Source organism: Triticum aestivum, chromosome 7A, assembly GCF_018294505.1.
Source record: "Triticum aestivum cultivar Chinese Spring chromosome 7A, IWGSC CS RefSeq v2.1, whole genome shotgun sequence".
NCBI classification, from domain to species: Eukaryota; Viridiplantae; Streptophyta; class Magnoliopsida; order Poales; family Poaceae; genus Triticum; species Triticum aestivum.
Window position 1 is genome coordinate 636,756,674 of NC_057812.1, and position 21,031 is coordinate 636,777,704.

A 21,031-nucleotide genomic window follows, 5' to 3' on the forward strand; every position below is an offset into this window, starting at 1 on the left:
TAAATACAGCCTTGATAAATTCAATAAAACACTGTTTTTACAATGGGAATACATGTCACTCAAACATAATATTCTTCAAGCACTGAGCCTCTATTGAATGAGCGCCTTCAAGAACTTCTTCAAAGTAGTGCTCGGCAGCCACTCGGCCTATGGCCGAACCCTGTGCCGCAACAGTGGTGGCATCCATCTCCGCCCAGTATGTTTTGACACAGGCAAGGGCCATCCGCGAGCCTTCTATGCATGCTGACCTCTTCACAGCATCGATGCGTGGCACAGCGCCAAGGAATTGTTGCACTAAGCTAAAGTAGTTATTCGGCCTTAGCCCTCCTGGCCACAAATGATCCACAACGGACCTCATGGCCAGTCCAGATAATCTATGGAGCTCGGCCCAACCGGTCAATCGCTCATTCAGCAGCAGCAGATGGATTGGAGTGTGAAACTGTGACCAGAACAGCTTCTCCACTTCGGGACCTTTCTGATCCTTGAAGTACTCGACGGCATCAGCAGCGCTGGCATCCAAATCCATGTACGCGTCCGCAGAACTCCATAGCCGGTCCAGAGGAGCATACTTCGGATCTTCGTACTTAGTCCGCAACAAGAAAGATTTCCCGAACACGATATCTGCAGCCTGATTCAGCTCCTCCTTCGTCGCTCTAATTTTGGAGCGGGCTTCCTTGGCAGCCACCCAGGCCTTCTCTAGGTCCGTCGCTTTCGCCCGGTTTTCCTCTTCAAGAAGCCGGTAACGGTCAGCAGCATCTCTTAACTCCACAGCCATCTTGGCAATTTTTTCTTTGCTCTTGCAATGTGCGGCCTGTTCGGCCCTTAACTCTTCGGTCGCCTGTAAAGCGGCTGCATTGCTACTCCTAGCTTGCTCCTTGGCTCGGGCAAGCTCCGCCCAAAGGGTCTCCACGGTGGTCGCTCCATCTGCAGTCACAACATATTAAAGATATTGGCATCATGTTGCTCTTATTATGTGACGATCACCAAAAAGGCCACTCACCCTGTGCCTCGTCAAGCCGCTTGTTGACAAGCACGATGTCGGCATCTGTCGCATCCAGCTGCCGCTTTAGTTCGGCATACCCATTAGTCCGGCGAGCCACCGGAGCTTCCACCACCTGCACAAAAAGGCAGACTGGTTATTACCTGGGACTATGATCCTCTGTTTGCCGCCGTTTTCGACAACAACCAGAGTCTCAGGGGCTACTATCTACACAGGGCACATCTAAAAATGTGCGGTACTTTCAAAAATGTACATCATTTCACGTACCTCAAAACCCGTCAGTGGACTCATAAAGGCTTCATGCAGCCTGCTTTCGGCGGACGAAATCCTTTCAATCACCGTACCCATCAATGTGCGGTGCTCTTCTGAGATAGCCGCTTTCTCCAGCAGATCCCTTCGTACATCCGACCGCGCACCAGACGGTGCCGGACTCTTTTGATTGCTCTCTTCGAGAGCCGGATACTGAGGACTTCGGGTGGCCATAGGATTACCTTCTGGCCTTGTCGGATCAGGAGAAGCCCTCCGCGACGACACCTCAGGGTTGCTCGCTTCGTAAGGCGGTGTAGTAGGGGGAGGCGTTTCGCTCTCCATCATCTCCGGAAGAAGATCCCCCGAAGACGAGCTCAGCTGAGAAGGGCTAAGATCCGAACTGCAAGATAAATACTTCGGTTATTTTCCTCAGAAGTAAGGTAGGATATCTTCACTACTAAGTACCTTTTGATTACTTACAGCTCGTTAGAGGGCTGATCCTCGTGCGGACATTGTGCGGCAAGAACACCCTCCGATCCATGACCCTCTGGCGGAGATTTCTTCTCCCGTTTGGAAACCTTGATTTCCGAATCTTCGGAGGTAGTCCTCTTCCTTCCCCGGGGAGAGAGAATGTTAGATTCTTCCCCTTGTTTATCCTCCCTCGCGGAGGCGCTCATTCCCTCGGTTGGAATTGGTAGCGATGGAGGCCCGCTTTCGCCCTCTTTATTCCCCCTTCATCTTCCTTTGAGGGCACCGGACAAGGTGCTGGGTCAAGCATCTTTTCCAGCACCGGATTGTCCAAGCCTTCAGGAAGGGGGGCCGAACACCGAATCATCTTTGCCTTTGTTATCCAGTCCTGGTCAAAGAGCGATTCTTCAGAATGATGTCATGATAAATAAAAGGACATTGTGTTCGGCCATGGGATTACTTACTTGGGCAGCGATGCGGTTGCTGCTCAGTCCCACGTCCTCGGTAGTGTCCGGACACTCTATTTGGGGTCCGAAGAACGATTTGTACATCTCCTCGTGCGTCATGCCGAGGAAATTCTGAATAGTGTGCGGTCCTTCCGGGTTGAATTCCCACATGTGGAGGGGTCGGCGTTTGCAAGGCTGGACTCGACGAACCAGCATGACTTGCATTACCATAACCAGACTGAAATCTCCCTCGAAGAGATCTCAGATACGGCTCTGCAGTATTGGCACGTCCTTGGCTGGACCCTAGCTCAGTCCTTTGCTGATCCATGACATCAGTTGTGGTGGAGGGCCCGAGTGAAAGGTGTGGGCAGCTGCCCACTTGGCACTTCGGGGAGCTATGACGTAAAACCACTCCCGTTGCCACAATCCGGACACCTCTGGAAAAGAATCCTTTGGCCATGGAGCATCAGCAATCTTGCTTATTAAAGCACCTCCGCACGTTGTGTACTATCCCTTGACCATCTTTGGCTTCACATCGAAGGTCTTGAGCCACAAGCCGAAGTGAGGGGTAATGTGGAGGAAAGCCTCACAAACGACAATAAATGACGAGATGTGAAGAAGGGAGTTCGGGGCCAGATCGTGAAAATCCAGCCCGTAATAGAACATAAGACCCCTGACAAAGGGATCCAGAGCGAGGCCTAGTCCTCGGAGGAAGTGGGAGACGAACACAACACTCTCGTTGGGTTCGGGAGTAGGGACGACCTGCCCTCGGGCGGGCAGCCTATGCGAAATTTCGATGGTCAGATATCTGGCCTCCCTCAACTTCTTGATGTCCTCCATGACGGAGGAAGACATCCACCGGCCTTGAAGGCTAGATCCGGACATGATTGAAGATCTAAAGCACCTGACCTTGGCTTTGGGTGTTAGAACTCGAGGCAGGGGAAGGATTCGATTGAGCACGGGAGGGAAAAAAGTAAAAGCCTTGTCCCTTTATAAAGAGGGTGAATATCAAGCGTCCTCCTCATGGCCGTTTGGGACTTGCCTAAAATCTAGGAGTCCTAGGCACGGTTGGGTTACCCACGTCCATATTAATGAGAATCCCACGATAAGGGGAACACGATCTCTGCTTTGACAAGACGTGTCAAGAAACCGCCTCGCGTTATGTGCAGGGCTGGTTAAAGAAAAATGGTTCAAATAATTACCGGGCCGTGGCGTGATGTCATGCAGCCAAAACGTGTCAGCAGATTAGATTTGTGGAAACATTATTCTCTCTACGGTGGTATGTGGAACTTATTTTGCAGGGTCAGACACTATCCTTGTATTCAAACTCTTTCGTGGTGTATTCGGAGGAGGAACCCGCCTTGCAATGCCGAAGACAACACTGCACGCCGGACTCATCGTCATTGAAGCCTGGTTCAGGGGCTACTAAGGGAGTCCTGGATTAGGGGGTCTCCGGACAGCCGGATTATATCCTTTGGCCGGACTATTGGACTATGAAGATACGAGATTGAAGACTTCGTCCCATGTCCAGATGGGACTCTATTTGGCGTGGAAGGCAAGCTAGGCAATATGGATATGTATATCTCCTTGTCGGTGTCAAAACCGGCGGATCTCGGGTAGGGGGTCCCGAACTGTGCGTCAAGGCCGGATGGTAACAGGAGACAAGGGACACGATGTTTTTACCCAGGTTCGGGCCCTCTCGATGGAGGTAATACCCTACTCCTGCTTGATTAATATTGATGATATGGGTAGTAGAAGAGTAGATCTACCACGAGAACAAAGAGGCTAAACCCTAGAAGCTAGCCTATGGTATGATTGTTGTATATGGAGTTTATGTCCTACAGACTACAACCCTCCGGTTTATATAGACACCGGATAGGGTTAGGGTTACACAGAGTCGGTTACAATGGTAGGAGATCTTGAATATCCGCATCGCCAAGCTTGCCTTCCACGCCAAGGAAAGTCCCATCCGGACACGGGACGAAGTCTTCAATCTTGTATCTTCATAGTCCTGGAGTCCGGCTGAAGGTAAAGTCCGGCTACCCGAACACCCCCTAATCCAGGACTCCCTCACTCCTCCTTTGTAACCGACCTTGTGTAACCCTAGCCTCCTCCGGTGTCTATATAAACCGGAGGGTTTTAGTCCGTAGGACAACATACAATCATACCATAGGCTAGCTTCTAGGGTTTAGCCTCTCCGATCTCGTGGTAGATCAACTCTTGTACTACTCATATTATCAAGAATAATCAAGCAGGACGTAGGGTTTTACCTCCATCAAGAGGGCCCGAACCTGGGTAAAACATCGTGTCCCCTGCCTCCTGTTACCATCCGCCTTAGACGCACAGTTCGGGACCCCCTACCCGAGATCCGCCGGTTTTGACACCGACAATCGCGTTTTATGATACGGAGCCGCCGCCAAGCCCTAAACTCTCTCGGGAGGACTGATCTGGAGTCCGTTCGGGGCTCCGGAGAGGGGAATCCGTCGCCATCGTCATCATCAACCATCCTCCATCACCAATTTCATGATGCTCACCGTCGTGCATGAGTAATCCCATCATAGGCTTGCTAGATGGTGATGGGTTGGATGAAATTTATCATGTAATCGAGTTAGTTTTGTTAGGGTTTGATCCCTAGTATCCACTATGTTCTGAGATTGATGTTGCTATGACTTTGCTATGCTTAATGCTTGTCACTAGGGCCCGAGTGCCATGATTTCAGATCTGAACCTATTATGTTTTCATCAATATATGAGTGTTCTTGATCCTATCTTGCAAGTCTATAGTCACCTACTATGTGTTATGATCCGGCAACCCCGAAGTGACAATGATCGGGACCACTCCCGGTGATAACCGTAGTTTAAGGAGTTCATGTATTCACTATGTGTTAATGCTTTGGTCCGGTACTCTATTAAAAGGAGGCCTTAATATCCCTTAGTTTCCACTAGGACCCCGTTGCCACGGGAGGGTAGGACAAAAGATGCCATGCAAGTTCTTTTCCATAAGCATGTATGACTATATTCGGAATACATGCCTACATTATATTAATGAATTGGAGCTAGTTCTGTGTCACCCTAGGTTATGACTGTTACATGATGAACCACATCCGGCATAATTCTCTATCATCGATCCATTGCTTACGAGCTTTCCATATATTGTTCTTCGCTTATTTACTTTTCTGTTGCTATTGTTATCATCACTACAAAACAGCAAAAATATTACTTTTGCTATCGTTATCTTTTGCTACCGTTACCACTACTATCATATTACTTTGCTACTAAATACTTTGCTGCAGATATTAAGTTTCCAGGTGTGGTTGAATTGACAACTCAGCTGCTAATACTTGAGAATATTCTTTGGCTCCCCTTGTGTTGAATCAATAAATTTGGGTTGAACACTCTACCCTCGAATTTTGCGATCCCCTATACTTGTGGGTTATCAGCAGCAAGACTTAACAAAAGATAAATCAAAGGAAGATTTTTTTAGTCTCCTGCAAGCAAATAACCGTGCAACCACTAGACTTAATGGCGTTCGAGAGAGCTAATTGTTTGTCGCCAGAATTTAAACCTCGGACATTCCAACAAAGAACGTTCCAATTAACCAAAAGGGGCATTAAAAAAGGGGATGCAGATAATTAAGCAGAGGAAGAAGAATCCCCTCCTCCTGAGAAGCCAGGAGCTCGCCTTCAGATAGTTCTTCAGGTGGAATTGCGCAGAGAACAGTCCCAACCTGCTGGATGACCGGGATGGGCGTAGGGGGTGGTACATGTTCTTCTGAGATCTCAGTGATTCTGACAGAGGACTGTGTTGAAGGCACAACACGAGGCTTCGCCTTGGAGCTTTTGGGCTTGCTGCCAGACATCGGTGGGATGCGGAAGCCATCATATTTATTGGATCGTGCACTTCTACGGAGTGTGATTGAGCTCTCAGGCACAACAGTTTTCCCATTCCTGCTAATGATCAAATGCGGGTCAGGAACCATGCCAAATGTTGGAGCTGTCACCAATGGTGCTACATGATCTGCAACATTCACATCTTGAGAAGTGTTAACTGCTTCAGTATCAATTTGATCAGCAGGCTCATTGGTTAACAGCAGATTGGGTGCCACTGATGCAGATAGAGGTCTAGGTTCAGAATTGAGCTCCCAGTTATTCACCATAGAGTGATCCTCAACGATCACATTAGAGTTTTCCATATGCTGAGTAGACTGTGTAGCCTAATCAATGGTCAGTACACCCTCATTTTCAGTTATAGTAAACTTGAACTCCACATTGACATTCTTGAAACCATATTCAGAGCTCCAGGGACCAAATGAGGTGATGATGGGCATGATTGTAGCTTTCAGATAAGTGTTGAAACGAAGCATAGGAATGCACTCATTCAAAGTCATTGTAGGTATGAAATTACCATGAGAAACCATGATGAGTTGCATACCTCTGTCTGAACTGTTCAGAGCCACTTCTAGCTGATTGATTTGGACAACCAGCTCTGTTGCAGATGCTGGAGCAGAAGAGCTAGCTCCCTCGTGTGGCTATAGATGATTCGTGACATTAATCGGGACAAGTACATATGAATCAGAGATGGTAGCACTAGAATCAGTACTGTCCTGCATAGATATGATGTCATTCCAAGCAGATGTCGAGCTGTCTTGCAGATTATTCATAGGAAGAATGCCATGATGCACCTGAAGCCCTTCCCTAGCCAACCACTGTTGAAACACTACATTTGTTGCAATGGATCATGCCAGATCTACAGTTGTTGAGGCGGCAGATCTTTAAAAGATCTGCCAGCCGACGTGTGGGACGACCCTCGTGTAAGGTGTAATATGTTAGCCGCCGGCCTGCTTCCTCTCCTTGTGACTGAAACGAGAAAGAACAAAGGAGATAAAAGGACGCTGATAATGCTCACACATGTGGCAAACTAGAAATCCGCCCACACATCATGTGTGCTGTAAGCAGGAGGCAGACCACATAGGCCATGTGTGGGCGAATATTATAATTGCACACACGTGTGGGCGCAACTACTTCGTGCCACACGCCTAGCAAGTACTGCTCATTCCACTCTGCGTGTGTGGTACGAAGCAAAAATGCCCACATGTCCTGGCGCAGCTGTGTTAGTTACCCGCGGGGTGACGATTTACTTGCCATCCGGGGTGGCAAATTTAGTTGTAAAAGCATGGCAACTCTCTCTGTTTTGGTTAACTATAGTTGCTAGTTCCAAATGCAAATCAAACCATAGTTGCCATGCGTGCTTACCTAGTTGCCATGTATGGTTAATCATAGTTGCCATGTGTGTTTACCTGGTTGCCACATACGCGCAACTGCAATTGCCATCTACCAACGAATCATAGTTGCCATGTGTGTTTACCTAGTTGCCGCATACACACAGCTGCAGTTGCCATCTAGCACCATACGAGCATCGTGTGGGTGAAGAGGTCACGCGCGCGTGGACTGGTTGGTGACTGGGTGGGCGGGAACCGGTTCGCCCACACAGCGCAGCAGACAAACCGCGTGATGCGGGTCATGTGGGCAAGCGCTCTAACGCCCACACAACACGCTATGCCTACATGGCACTCAGATTCCTTTAAGATCCATGCAAAACAGAATCAAGGTGGATCAAGGCGTGTGGGCGATGTGCAAATATGCCACACGTGTGGGCGTTATCATTTGGGAAGATAAAACAGAGTATGTTTCAGGCAACGGATGCCAGATTCTCATTCGATCATTTTCTCCGGCAACAAATGTTTGGTTTATCTATACATGGACACAACCGACTCTTGACAGAACCCTCAGGGAGCTTCAACCATGGCGGGATGGCAGCTAGGGAATGCAGAGAGGCCGGGGGAGAGGGGGAATCGAAGCGGACGCTCACAGGGAGGCGGCAGGGTAGCTCGTTGGGCTTGGGGAGGACCCGAACGCGACGAATGGCGACGGCGATCTCCGGTGGCTGAGGAAGAGGATGATGGCGATGGCGGTGTTGCAGAGCTCTCGCGGTCGCTTGCTTCAGCTTGGAGCTCCAAGGAGTCGAAGCGGAGACTATAGACACGACAGCAGGGCGTCGGGTGGCCGGTAAACGCGGTGGTGCACGAAGGCGTGCTGCGTTGTGTTCGGGCGCGCCGCGGAGAGGAAGCAGAGGAGGGGAAAGTGAGCACATAGGGGGAGAGAGAGGCGGGGAGGTGTGTGGCGTCGTCCAAATGACTCGGGAAGGGCAGGTAGGCAGGGAGAGAGGAGGTGGCCGGGCGTGATACGTCCATTTTGCATCATGCTTTTATATCGATATTTATTGCATTATGGGCTGTTATTACACATTATGTCACAATACTTATGCCTATTCTCTCTTATTTTACAAGGTCTGCACGAAGAGGGAGAATGCCGGCAACTGGAATTCTGGGCTGGAAAAGGAGCAAATATTAGAGACCTATTTTGCACAACTCAAAAAGTTCTTAAACTCCACGGGAGTCATTTTTAGAATATATAAAAAATATTGGGCGAAGGAAGCACCAGAGGGGGGCCACCCACCATCCATGAGGGTGGGGGCCGCGCCCTGCCCCCTGGGCGCGCCCCCTGTCTCATGGGCTCCTTGGCAGGCCTCCGGTGCCCATCTTTGGCTATATGAGGTCTTTCGCCCTGGAAAAAATCATAAGCAATCTCTCGGGACGAAACTCCGCCGCCACGAGGTGGAACCTTGGCGGAACCAATCTAGGGCTCCGGCGGAGCTGTTTTGCCGGGGAAGTATCCCTCCAGGAGGGGGACATCATCACCATCGTCATCACAATCGATCCTCTCATCGGGAGGGGGTCAATCTCCATCAACATCTTCACTAGCACCATCTCATCTCAAACCCTAGTTCATCTCTTGTATCCAATCTTTGTCTCAAAACTTCAGATTGGTACCTATGGGTTGCTAGTAGTGTTGATTACTCCTTATAGTTGATGCTAGTTGGTTTACTTGGTGGAAGATCATATGTTCAGATCCTTTATGCATATTAATACCCCTCTGATTATGAACATGAATATGATTTATAAGTAGTTACGTTTGTTCCTGGGGACATGGGAGAAGTCTTGCTATAAGTAGTCATGTGAATTTGGTATTCGTTTGATATTTTGATGAGATGTATGTTGTCTTTCCTCTAGTGGTGTCATGTGAATGTCGACTACATGACACTTCACCATTGTTTGGGCCTAGGGGAAAGCATTGGGAAGTAATAAGTAGATGATGGGTTGCTAGAGTGACAGAAACTTAAACCCTAGTTTATGCGTTGCTTCGTAAGGTGCTGATTTGGATCCATAAGTGGGATGCTTGTCCAAGTAAGGGCAGTACCCAAGCACCGGTCCACCCACATATCAAATTATCAAAGTACCGAACGTGATGAAAACTAACTTGACGATAATTCTCATGTGTCCTCGGGAGCGTTTTCCTCTATATAAGAGTTTGTCCAGGCTTGTCCTTTGCTACAAAAAGGATTGGTCTATCTTGCTGCACCTTGTTTACTTTTATTACTTGTTACCCGTTACCAATTACCTTATCACAAAACTACCTGTTACCGATAATTTCAGTGCTAACAGAGAATACCTTACTGAAAACTGCTTATCATTTCCTTTTGCTCCTCGTTGGGTTCGACACTCTTACTTATCGAAAGGACTATGATAGATCCCCTATACTTGTGGGTCATCAGGGCGCGCGGCGATCACGCGCCCTCGTGCCTTCTGGCACGAGGTGGAAGACGACAGAAGGAGGAGGTGGGCTGGGCCGGTTGCTGGGCCGCCAGGTAAGTTTTTCCTATCTCTCTCTATTCCATTTCTGTTCTTCTATATTCTTTTGCCTGTTTTGATTTAGTAAAAGTACTAAACCATTTTAGAACATTCTGAAATAAATTGTGGGCACTTTTGAAATATTTTCCAACAACTCTCAACTGTTTTAAGAATTATTTGAGCACTTAAAATAATTATAGCAATTAAATGCTCAAATTCAAATACACTATGATTTAATTCAAAAATCCAAATATGCCCGAGAAAAATGTACACCATTTTTGGCAGAGGTTTTCGCCCAATTGAAAAATGATGAACTTTTCTGAAGGGCATTTTGTGTTCATTGAAAAATATTTTAGTTGATCCTAGTATTTCAGAGGGGTGCTAGGGTTGGATCAATCCCCATTTCAAGTTTAACAACAATTTAAACATGATGCATGGATGCAGATGCAACTATTTACAAACAATTTCTAGGGTTGTGACATACCCTCTTTCCTTCGGCAGTGCCATTTGTATGTGAAAGCTCGATCCGATATTTTCTGATAGTTGATCTTTGATCTACTTAATTAAGTCAAAATCGTCGTGCAGTAGAATCTCCCAAACAACTCGCCTTCACCATTTCCTTCAGAAATCAAAATGTTAATGTCTTATTTTTTTAGAAACAAAATGTCTTGTGTTTGTATATGTAGGTCCTATTCTTCCAATTCAGTTTAGTTGTGACACGGCTGAGCCCATGTACTGGCGCTGGACGGCCCAATCTGTTAAGCCTCGGCCTTACTCCCATCGACTGGGATGGGACCTCAGACGTAGGTTTCATTCTCCGTCCCTCTAGCTCGACGGCGTCGCCGCCGTATCCTGCCGCCTCCCGCCTCCCGCCTCCATGTCCGTCCCCGCAGAGAGCTCTCACCCGGGGGAGGAAGGTCGCGCTTCTCCTCATGCCCGGTACACGAAGCAGAGCGGGACGGCGATCGACAGACTCGCCGACGATCTCCTCATCGAGATCCTCTCGCGCGTCCCCGCCAAGTCGCTCCTCCGCTTCAGGTGCGTCTCCAGCCACTGGCTGGCCCTCATCGACCACCCCGACCACCGCAAAAGGCTCCCCCAAACCCCGGCCGGCTTCTTCTACGGCAGCAACTACGAGTCGTTTCTGAAACCACCTTTCCACTTCACCAGTTTCCCGGGGAGACGCCGCCCTCCGATCGACGCGTCTTGCTCCTTCCTGCCCAACCACCGGCACATCCATCTATTGGACTGCTCCAACGGCCTCTTCCTTTGCCGCTGTTACGACGCCTCCGACGAGGGTGACGAGTTCCGTTACGTCGTGTGCAATCCCGCCACGGAGAAGTGGGTCGTGTTGCCGAGCTCCGGCAAGGCCGCCAGCGAGGTGGCCGCCGCACGTTTGTGCTTCGACCCAGCCCTGTCGCCGCATTTCCATGTGTTTGAGTTGGTCGCGGAGCAGGAGTCAGCGTTTCCCTGGGACCCTGACACCGCTGGGGTGGCAGTGTATTCTTCTGAAACCGGAGGATGGGTTTATAAGGAAGAGAGATGGAACGAACTAATTAGGCCCGCTGATCCTGGGTCAGCATTTGTTTTCCTTAATGGCTATCTGCATTTTCAGGCCAATGCTCGTTGGTTCTCCCATCATCATCTAGCTGTGGTTGACACACAGGGGGAAACATGGATGAGCTTCGGTGCCCCTGGCGGTTTGGTTGACGGTTTTATTCAGCGGTCGCAGGGCCGGTTGCATTATGCCAATTTTCAGAGAGGTGGAGATGGTGTCACTAGATTGGTAGTTTATGTTCTGGACAACTATCAAAGCAGAGAATGGATATTGAAGCACAGCGCCGAAGCTTCATACATATTTGGAGGGATAGATGCCTACCTTGAGGGTGGTTTTGATTGGATTGCGATGGATTTTGATTGGATTGCGATGGATCCGGAATGCAACACGATATTCTTCACTGCTGGGTGGGGTACCACATTCATGTGCTATAATATGGATCTTCAGCAAGTCAAAGTGATCTCCAATATTGAAGATGGCTGGCCGGCATATCTGACATACGTGCCGTTGTATGCAGAGTTACAGTCATTGCACGCTTTATAAGAAGTGGATATTCGACAGGCATTAGTTCTTTGTGTTATGGTATGTTTGTTTGAAGTGGGCTGTTGTTTTTTCTGGCTGATGTATGCATGTTTTTATAGTTTGAGCAATGGTGGTTCACTATTAAGCGAACTTGGGTGATTCGTTATCCAAAATTGTACCAAACCTTCCGTTGTCTGTATTGGTTTCTGCATACCAATGATTTTGGAGAACTCCTACCTCCATGTATTCGGCGTAGTGTTTGAGGGATGGTGATGATGTAGAAGACATGACCATCTGCTAATGTTATAATATGTCAAATTATGCTAATGGTATAATGCTTGAAATCATTTTTCTATACTGCTCATAGTTTGAAAAAGAAAAACTTTTTCCCCGTGGCACGTTTCAAGTAGAAAATGTTGTTATCAGAACATTAGCAAGCTGTGCGTGGATCATAATGTTCATATGTTGTTAGTGGGTTTTTTTTTTTTTGAACGGAAGGTGCTTCGGAAGAATGCAATATGTCATCTTAGTTTGTGCTTTTTGTTCCGGTAGGCAGCTTAAAAGAGTGTTGTGTTAAATAAATAAGCGATGCCGTTCACTTTTCATGGTAATCTCACTTCTAGTTCCACCAAGATACCTGTAGTGTTGCCCAGACGTTCCAGTCCAGTGCAGCTCTGCAGCATCATTTCTCAATTTTGAGTTTTGATGTCCTATGGCATGGAAGCAACAATGTGGCTGTGGCTGTCACGGCTCTGCATGCATTCTGAGTATTTCAGAATCGAGGTAACCATATTTCTGATCATTTATAATCTACTCTCTTACTTATATTATGGGACAGAGGTAGTGCCAAAATCGCTCTTATATTATGGGACAGGGGGAGTAGGAAAGAAACACCAGATTCATCAATTGTACACCCTCCATCCCATAATTCTTGTCGTGGTTTTAGTTCAAATTTGAACTAAAACCATGACAAGGATTATGGAACGGAGGGAGTAAAACAAGAAAAGATATAAATAATTTTCTCGTTTGCAAGAAACAATTATGTGTGGAAAAATGCAGGAGCCAAGAAAGATGGGTAGCACTTATGCTAGAAAGTAAGGGAGAACAGGAAATAACTTGCTTATTTGATAGTTTGTGGAGGTGGCTCCATCTTGTTTACAGCTCGAGATCAAGCTCTATTATTTATGCGTATGATTTCGCATCAAGGCCGTTACACCATCATCGACCATTACACAAGCTCAGATGCTCCTGCTAAATAATTCTGTGTGGTAACACCATGGAGTTCTCGATGGGTTTTGTTTTATTTCTGTTTTATCGCCCTAGGTCTTGAATTCGCGCAGATGTTTCTTGATAGAACCTCTTTGTTAGTACTCCCTTCGTCGTTCTCAAGATAAAATCTTTGCTGCCACTTTTTACTCCATCCGTCCTATAATGTAAGACGTTTTTTGACACTAGTGTAGTGTCAAAAAACGGCTTACATTATGAGACGGAGGGAGTAGTTTTTATATGTATGTGTTAGTATATAATGCAACCAAAAGGTGTAGACTGAAACTATTTTCCATGACAAATCTGAAGGTGCAATTTCTATTGGATGAATGTAAACATTTTTTGTTAATTACATTTTAAGGGGAAAATGTTTTAATCGTGCTTTTGGAACATGGGTACTACTAGTACATGTTATAGAAATGCTGCAGTTGTATCAAAATAAACGGTGACGCAGCGTTTTCACTTAAAGGTGGCCTTGCTGCTGCCGGAGTGATTGACGCAGCGTTTTCACTTAAAGGTGGCCTTGCTGCTGCCGGAGTGATTGCAGTTGGGGAGGTTCTGTTTGCGGCAAGTCGAGTTCTGATAATTGGTTTGCTTCTGAAAATGCTGAAGCCTGTGCCTGCAATTCGCTATCGCCTAGTGTAATGCTTATCAGTTTTTAGGGGTGTGTCTAGGGCACATCTAGATGTGCCCTAGTTATTGCACATCTAAATGGGTGAATCAAATAGAAAGAAAAAAGTTAGAAAGAAAAAGAAAATATTCACACAAATCTCAACGTAAGATCAATGGCATAGGACTTAGATGTGCAATACTTATGGCACATTTAGATGTGCTTTAGCAAAACTGCAGTTTTTTAATTTGACTGTTTGTGGAAGGTATGATAAGTTAGCCGCCAGCCTGCTTCTTCTCCTTGTGACTGAAACGAGGGAGAACATAGGAGATAAAACAGAGTAGGTTTCAGGCAACGAATGCCAGATTTTCATCCGATCATTTTCTCTAGCAACAAATGTTGGTTTATTTATACATGGACACAATCGACTCTTAACGGAAGCCTCTGCAAACTTGTTAAATTGACATACAAGCTTCTGGACCAAGTCCAGAACAATGCGCATATACAAATGAAACCTGTCACAAGCTAACTTGTTCACTTGTGCAACACATGGTACATCAGAACATCTACGGCAGACGCCTCAAACGCCCGCGCAGATGTTAACCGGTCATAAAAATGCGACCTAAATGGGCATCAGACGCCTGGGTTGACTGGCACCCCTCATATCCAGCCTAAATATGGGGCATATATGGGGCGCCCGGGCGCGTCCGCCACATCGTCCTCGGCCCAGGCTGGCCCACTCGACTCCACATATATTCCTCGTTATCCGCTCGCAGGACCGAGCCCTAGCCACTTCATTCCCCTTCGCCACCCAAGCTCCCGTCCAGCGATCTCCGGCCTTCTCCAGCATGGCGGGCAGCGAATCTGACTCCGACCAGTTCGGATCCGTCGATTGGGGTGTCATCCCGTGCGGGTTGGAGGAGGCAATGGCCGTCCACATTGCACTCTGACGCTCCCGGGAGGACAGCGCCCGGCCAACGGTAGGATTTGTCCTGCGTGACTCCATAGCGTCGGCGCATCGGACGCTCGGATCCTCAGGGGCTGGATCATCGTGGTGTGTGTAATGCATCATTTATGTAGTAGTCGGACGATGTGTGTAATACATCGTTTACATAGTTGCATGAGTTTGTATGGATTTGAGGTATGCTAATTGAGGTGTCTGGTTGTGAGAAGAGAAATTTGAGCCTTGACCAGGTACGGTCCGCGGGCGTGTCCACGGACGTTTGAAGGGTCAGATTTGCCAAGTCCAGTTGTAAATTCTCTCACAAAACCAAACACAAGGTTTATACTAACATAATAGTCATGCCCATGAGCTTGCAGCTTCTGGACAAACTATGGTGTGTTTGGTAGGTTGCACGAACTCATGCGGGCTCTAGTGGACCAAGAATTGGCTATTTGCTTACCCGCATGGATGCTTGCATCGACACGAAGCTCAAAGCATCCCTCGGCCAATCTCTGAAGGAACGCTCAAATCAACCATTTTCCTCATATATTGGCTCGTTGTAGTGCAATTTACACTACCCGGAAAGATACATGCCGGGGTAAATGCATGCGACCAGATGACACGCAGAACATGGTCAAAAGCCTGCATACCCTCCAACAAGCTCAACGGGGTCAGGCTCGTGGGAAATGCGAAAAGCGAGCAGACAACCAAACAAACCCCTAGTGAACTAATGAGTTTTGGATGGCATGTCCTGGAAGCGGACTTTTGGGACATGGTGCCACACGAGGATGGGATATGGGTGAGCTGCGTTGATGCAAGATTTTTTTTGGTTTTGACTTCTCAAAACCCCAACCATTATTATATTTTTCTCTTAAGTGTGAGTCATAGGCTCGCGCTCGGTGCTGCATAGGTAGTTGAGCAGTTGAATAACACAGACATACAGTCTTGATATTGTACCTGGTATGCCTCGGGTTGGTGCTTTTGAAGCGATCGCCGATGAATGATTTCTTTTGTTTATAATAGTAATTCTGTATTCCTAACATAATACCGACCTTCTCTCTAAACCTTTGGCAGTGGGAATTTGGGCTCCATAAAAATATTTTCATCTATCTCGACCTCCATGGCAATGGAGCTAAGGGGATAGTATGTATCACTCTCTTGCTAGTTAACTTTTGCATGCTTGCATGATGAACATGGATATCACTTTTGGTTTTGGTTTAGTGTAAGCTTTTGGTAGCAGTGAGCTTTGGGGTAGTCATCCTTCTTACTCGAGGATGACCAAGGTTTAAGCGGGGGAGATTGTTGGCTCTATATTTTAAGCATTTTTAGAGCTCATTTATTGCATGTTCTTTTCATATATTATGTCCCTTTGAACCAAATAGTTGTCCATTATGCATGATTATCGGTTTTTGTACTATTTGTCTTGTGAGGTTGCACATTTAGTATTTCACTTAGTTTCTTTGTTTTCTTGTATCTACGGGTTTTTTGGACAACCTAGGACCAAGAACGATGAAAGGACCAAGTACGGGAGCAATACGAGGACTTACAATACCAAACTTAGGTGTTTTGGAGGGCGGAAAAGTGATTTTTTTCCTAAAGTGCTCCAAATCAAGATCCAGGACAATAAGGAAGGGTTTGGGAGAGGATAAGGCTCATATAGAGCCCTTGTATGCATCCCATCAATGGAGGAAACCGAGGAGGGGCCCTATACATGCACCTCCATACCCTAGCTGCCTGTCGCCGCGACACAATCTCCATCATCTCATTCATCCACAACATCAAATCCATTGCTGCTCCACCACCAAAGAAGAAGGGACACCATCAAGGGACACCTTTGGGCAGGTGCCATCCCGCCGGTGCCGCCCCATCATCATCACCACCGGCGCCGCCACCATCATCACCACCGCCGCCGCACCGCCATCTCCACCAACGCCACCACCCCTTCTCCCTCACGGGCTTGATGCCGACTTGTAACGTTTCCCCAACCTTTAAGTTAATGTTTGATTGATTTTACTAGTTCCGGGGAATATAGATGAACTCTATATTATACTTGATGCGATTCAATATCTTTTGTTCATGATTCGAGTTAGTAGCCTTTGCGAATGTTGAGAGGAGCCCTCACTCACATTATTGCCTTGTTTTCATGGCGTATATTACTGCCGTTGTAAGGGCAGGGATGCTGGGGTAATTTGAGGTGACAGTAAAAGCCTCAATCCACCGCTGCTGCAATTGATAGGGGATTAACGAAGAACCCTTCTAGAAGTTGCGTCCACAAGGAAACCCTTAATTATCGTAGTGGTAACCTGCTTGGGGAAGATGCAGTAGTGGTGTACGTGGCATGAAGTCCACGTTAGAGTAGAACATGTTTTGTATCCGGCTCCACCCACTTATGCACATGAAGAGTGAATTAGATATATGATAGTTCATATTAGTGCTGGTGATTATGGAACCCTTGCAGGCCACCGTCGGGGAAAATCCTAGGTCTGGTTCACCAGGTCGGACGACAGTGGCATCTCCGCGGCCTACCCTCCATGAAGGCGTTATCTTGGTTGTTTGTGGTATGTTTGGTGTTGGATTTGAAGACAATGGACGCTACTCATGATGTGGACATAGGAGGCTCTATGTATGACATTGACGACACTCCCTCCAGTCTAGCCAGATCCTGCAACTCACTTTGTCGATACTCTAGTTGCTTTGGTGGGAGATACATTGACCTGGTCCGTCCTGGAGTCATGGTCGCGCGATGATGGTGCCTGGCGTTGGTCGTGACGTGGTCTAGATATCATGTTTATCATCTCTTTGCCTTATTGTATGGATTCTGAGCTAGGAGAGTTCTTTTTTGCATGAAAAGGGTTGTGTGTTAGTTAACATGCACCAAGATAAACCTAGTGCACATAGTATTACAACCCTCTCATGTCCCAACCACAACTTCCCCCAATCTTAGCTAGTTCATGACTAATGAGATTACACTCTCTTTTTATCACCTGGACATTAAATCTCTCTGTCCCCTCTCGGCATCCATGAGATATCCTGGACGACGACAACGTACTGTGATCTGTCAACCGAGGGGTTGGAATTAACACTATCCGTTTCAATGGTGAATGGAAGTGAGCTCCACCCCAACACCAAAGCAATTCCCTCCTTGCAAGCCTTGAGTTCCTCGACTAGTCACATGTGAAGACATGACCACACGATTTGAAGATGATGCCACCGTCGCTGTCTCGGAGCACCATTCAGTTTCTTCCATTGCTGCATGCGCCATAAACGAGCCATCAACACTCAACATGAGCCACCAGGCTTGTGTGTGCACCATCCCTCTCCCAGACTCAACACCGTGCAGGCTCCTGGCGCCGTTGTTTCTGCACTTAACCAACGCTGCGTTGTTGTTGTTGCAGGCTCCCAACGAACCATGGCTGCTGCTGCACGACGCCGTACTTTGCGCCGGGTCCATTAGGACCATTTTACCTGTACATTGGTTATCCATGGGGAATTGCTGAATGCAATACCTCACGTCTATGCTATTCCACCTCTAGTGTGGTGCTTCTGCTCCTCACTTACCTGATGTATGTCACTGTTGATTTTGTCCTACCTATCATAAAATTGTATGCAAAATTTGCATATTCTCGATAAAAAAACATGCACATACAAAGTTGATTTTTTTGTTACGAGGTGCGTGCTATTATTTGTTTTTTACTTATGTATTAATATCTCATTATTATCATGAAACAATTATTTAGTTCTCCTTATTATTTCTAGTACTCCCCCCGTCCTGAAATACTTGTTAGAGAAATGGATGTATCTAGACGGATTTTAGTTATAGATACATTCATTTTTATGCATTTCTCCGACAAGTACTTTCGGACGGAGGGAGTACATCTTTGGGCACAGTCTGATTTTCGCGGAGCATCAGTGTAATTAAACCACCGACAGATATTAGAGAGAACAAATCCGGCACGCACGATATTTTGGACATCGCAGCCGTCCATTTCCCTCCCGATCGAACCGCTGAGCGCCTTCGCACGCGGATCGACGGGCCCACCACCGTCCCTCACATCGCTCCTTAAATACTCACCCATCCTCATCTCATCCCGTCAGAACACAAATCCCAAATCACCAACCAAATCCCCTCCCCTCCCGCGTCCCGACGAGCACCAGCGGCCAGACATGGACGCCTCAGCCACCGGAGCCGGAGCGAAGGGGAAGAAGGGCGCGGCCGGGCGCAAGGCCGGCGGGCCCAGGAAGAAGTCGGTGACGAGGTCCGTCAAGGCCGGGCTCCAGTTCCCCGTCGGCCGCATCGGGCGGTACCTCAAGAACGGCCGGTACGCGAAGCGCGTCGGCACGGGCGCCCCCGTCTACCTCGCGGCCGTCCTCGAGTACCTGGCCGCGGAGCTGCTGGAGCTCGCCGGGAACGCCGCCAAGGACAACAAGAAGTCCCGCATCGTGCCCAGGCACCTGCTGCTGGCCGTGAGGAACGACCAGGAGCTCGGCAGGCTGCTGGCCGGCGTCACCATCGCGCACGGCGGCGTGCTGCCCAACATCAACCCCGTGCTGCTCCCCAAGAAGACGGCGGAGAAGGAGCCCAAGTCGCCCAAGAAGACCGCCAAGTCCCCCAAGAAGGCCGACAAGAAGGCGTAGAGACAGACGAGCATCGATTAGCTTGTAGAACTAATGGTTTCGATGTAGATCTGTGCTGCCAGGAAAGAAAACAATTCAGAAATCTCTCTTCGATTGGCTTAGCCGCTGTAGTGCTCTGTTGTAACGGTGATTGCTGTGACGTAGATCTGTGCTGCGAAGAGGAAAAAGTGAGAAATCTCTCTGATTTGAGCAAATTGTTTCTTCTTCTTCTTCTTCTGTTCTTGGTGTCGCAATGTTAACACAGGTGCGGTGGAAAAACTCAGATCTGTTCGAATTAGTCTACATTTCTTTCTTGTGGTGCTGAATTCGCCTGAGGGAAGTTTTCCTTGAAGTTTCAGCGATGCCCGCCATGTGTTCGACCCCCGTTGAAGCTTTGCCTTGACAGCGGTGGAGGCGAGACCGAAGGTAAGCCCACCGTAGCAGCACCGTCCTCGTTGCTGACCACGGATGCCGGCGACCCCTTCCGCGCCTACAGGTTCCCACACGTTTATCTCCGCCAACCCCATCCATCAGCATGGCGTACTGTACGTCGCACTCGTCTCTCAGTTGGGCCTTTGGCCACTGTGGCCGTCACCGACGCAGAGCATCACCGGCAACATTGCAGCATTTCTATACGACGCATTGTCCCCGCTCCAAAAGCTCGAGTTCAGAACGAAAAAACCGATGTACAGTCCAAAAGCTCGAGTTCAAAATACAAACTGTTTGGATTCGCCTGGTAGAACTCATATTATCACATCTGGCATGGAAAATAGTTTGAGCACACACGTTTTTTCGTTGCTTTTACTAACATACTCCCTCCCTTTCAATGAATGAGACGCACACGTATCCTAAAATTTAACTTTGACCATGAATTAGACCAAACAAATGTGGATTATATTTGATTAATATTATATCATTGAATTTGTATTGAAAAGAAGTATCCAATGTTATAGTTTTTAATCCACAAAAATATATACTATTGATTTAAGTTATTGTCAAAGTTGGATTATTAAAAACATAAACACCTTATTCAATGAAATAGAGATTTTTTTTGGCAAAGTGGAATAGAGGAAGGACACATGAAAGGTAGCAGCCTCCCCGCAAAAATGAGAAAAGAAAGTTAGCAGGAAAACTACATCTTGTAAACTACTCCCTCTTGGTTCCCCCGCGATAAGTATTGTGGTACATAGGGGTAACGAAGGTGTTGTTTTTAGAAATATCTGCATGAGTTCAGGACCCAGAGTGAAGAAAAAAGAAGTTAAGCAAAAGGTTAAGGCTAGATCAGAGCATCAACAATCAGGATTGCCTAATTTTGATCCTCAAACATTCGCGGATGTGCTGGTCAATTCCCGGGCGCGTCAGTTTTAAGCCTTCGTTTATGCATGTATACAATCATGTCCCCTACATTCTCCCCAAATTGTACGGTCAAATGCATGTGATTAGTTGAGATGTAGAGAGAAAGAGAAAAAGGAAAAAATAAAGAAAGAGAAGAGGTGGCCTGGGGTGGGGCCGCATCCCATGTGGAGAGCTGCCCGAACATCCTCATATCCTCCTCATATTTGGTATGGTTATGGGGATTTACGGACAACCCAGTCATATGGGGACAAAG

General features: G+C 47.4%; 2 protein-coding genes across 2 annotated transcripts; both read left to right on the forward strand.

The window, feature by feature from the left end:
* Positions 1–10,730: 10,730 nt before the first annotated feature.
* On the forward strand, positions 10,731–12,226 carry LOC123154341 (F-box protein At5g07610-like). Its single transcript, XM_044573096.1, has one exon. The coding sequence runs from the start codon at positions 10,787–10,789 to the stop codon at positions 12,008–12,010; it is 1,224 nt and encodes a 407-aa protein (XP_044429031.1). The 5' UTR covers positions 10,731–10,786; the 3' UTR covers positions 12,011–12,226.
* A 6,675-nt stretch (positions 12,227–18,901) lies between these two features.
* LOC123148838 (histone H2A) lies at positions 18,902–19,637 on the forward strand. Its single transcript, XM_044568352.1, has one exon. It carries the CDS (start codon positions 18,973–18,975, stop codon positions 19,441–19,443), a length of 471 nt encoding a protein of 156 aa, XP_044424287.1. The 5' UTR covers positions 18,902–18,972; the 3' UTR covers positions 19,444–19,637.
* The last annotated feature ends 1,394 nt before the right edge of the window (positions 19,638–21,031 follow it).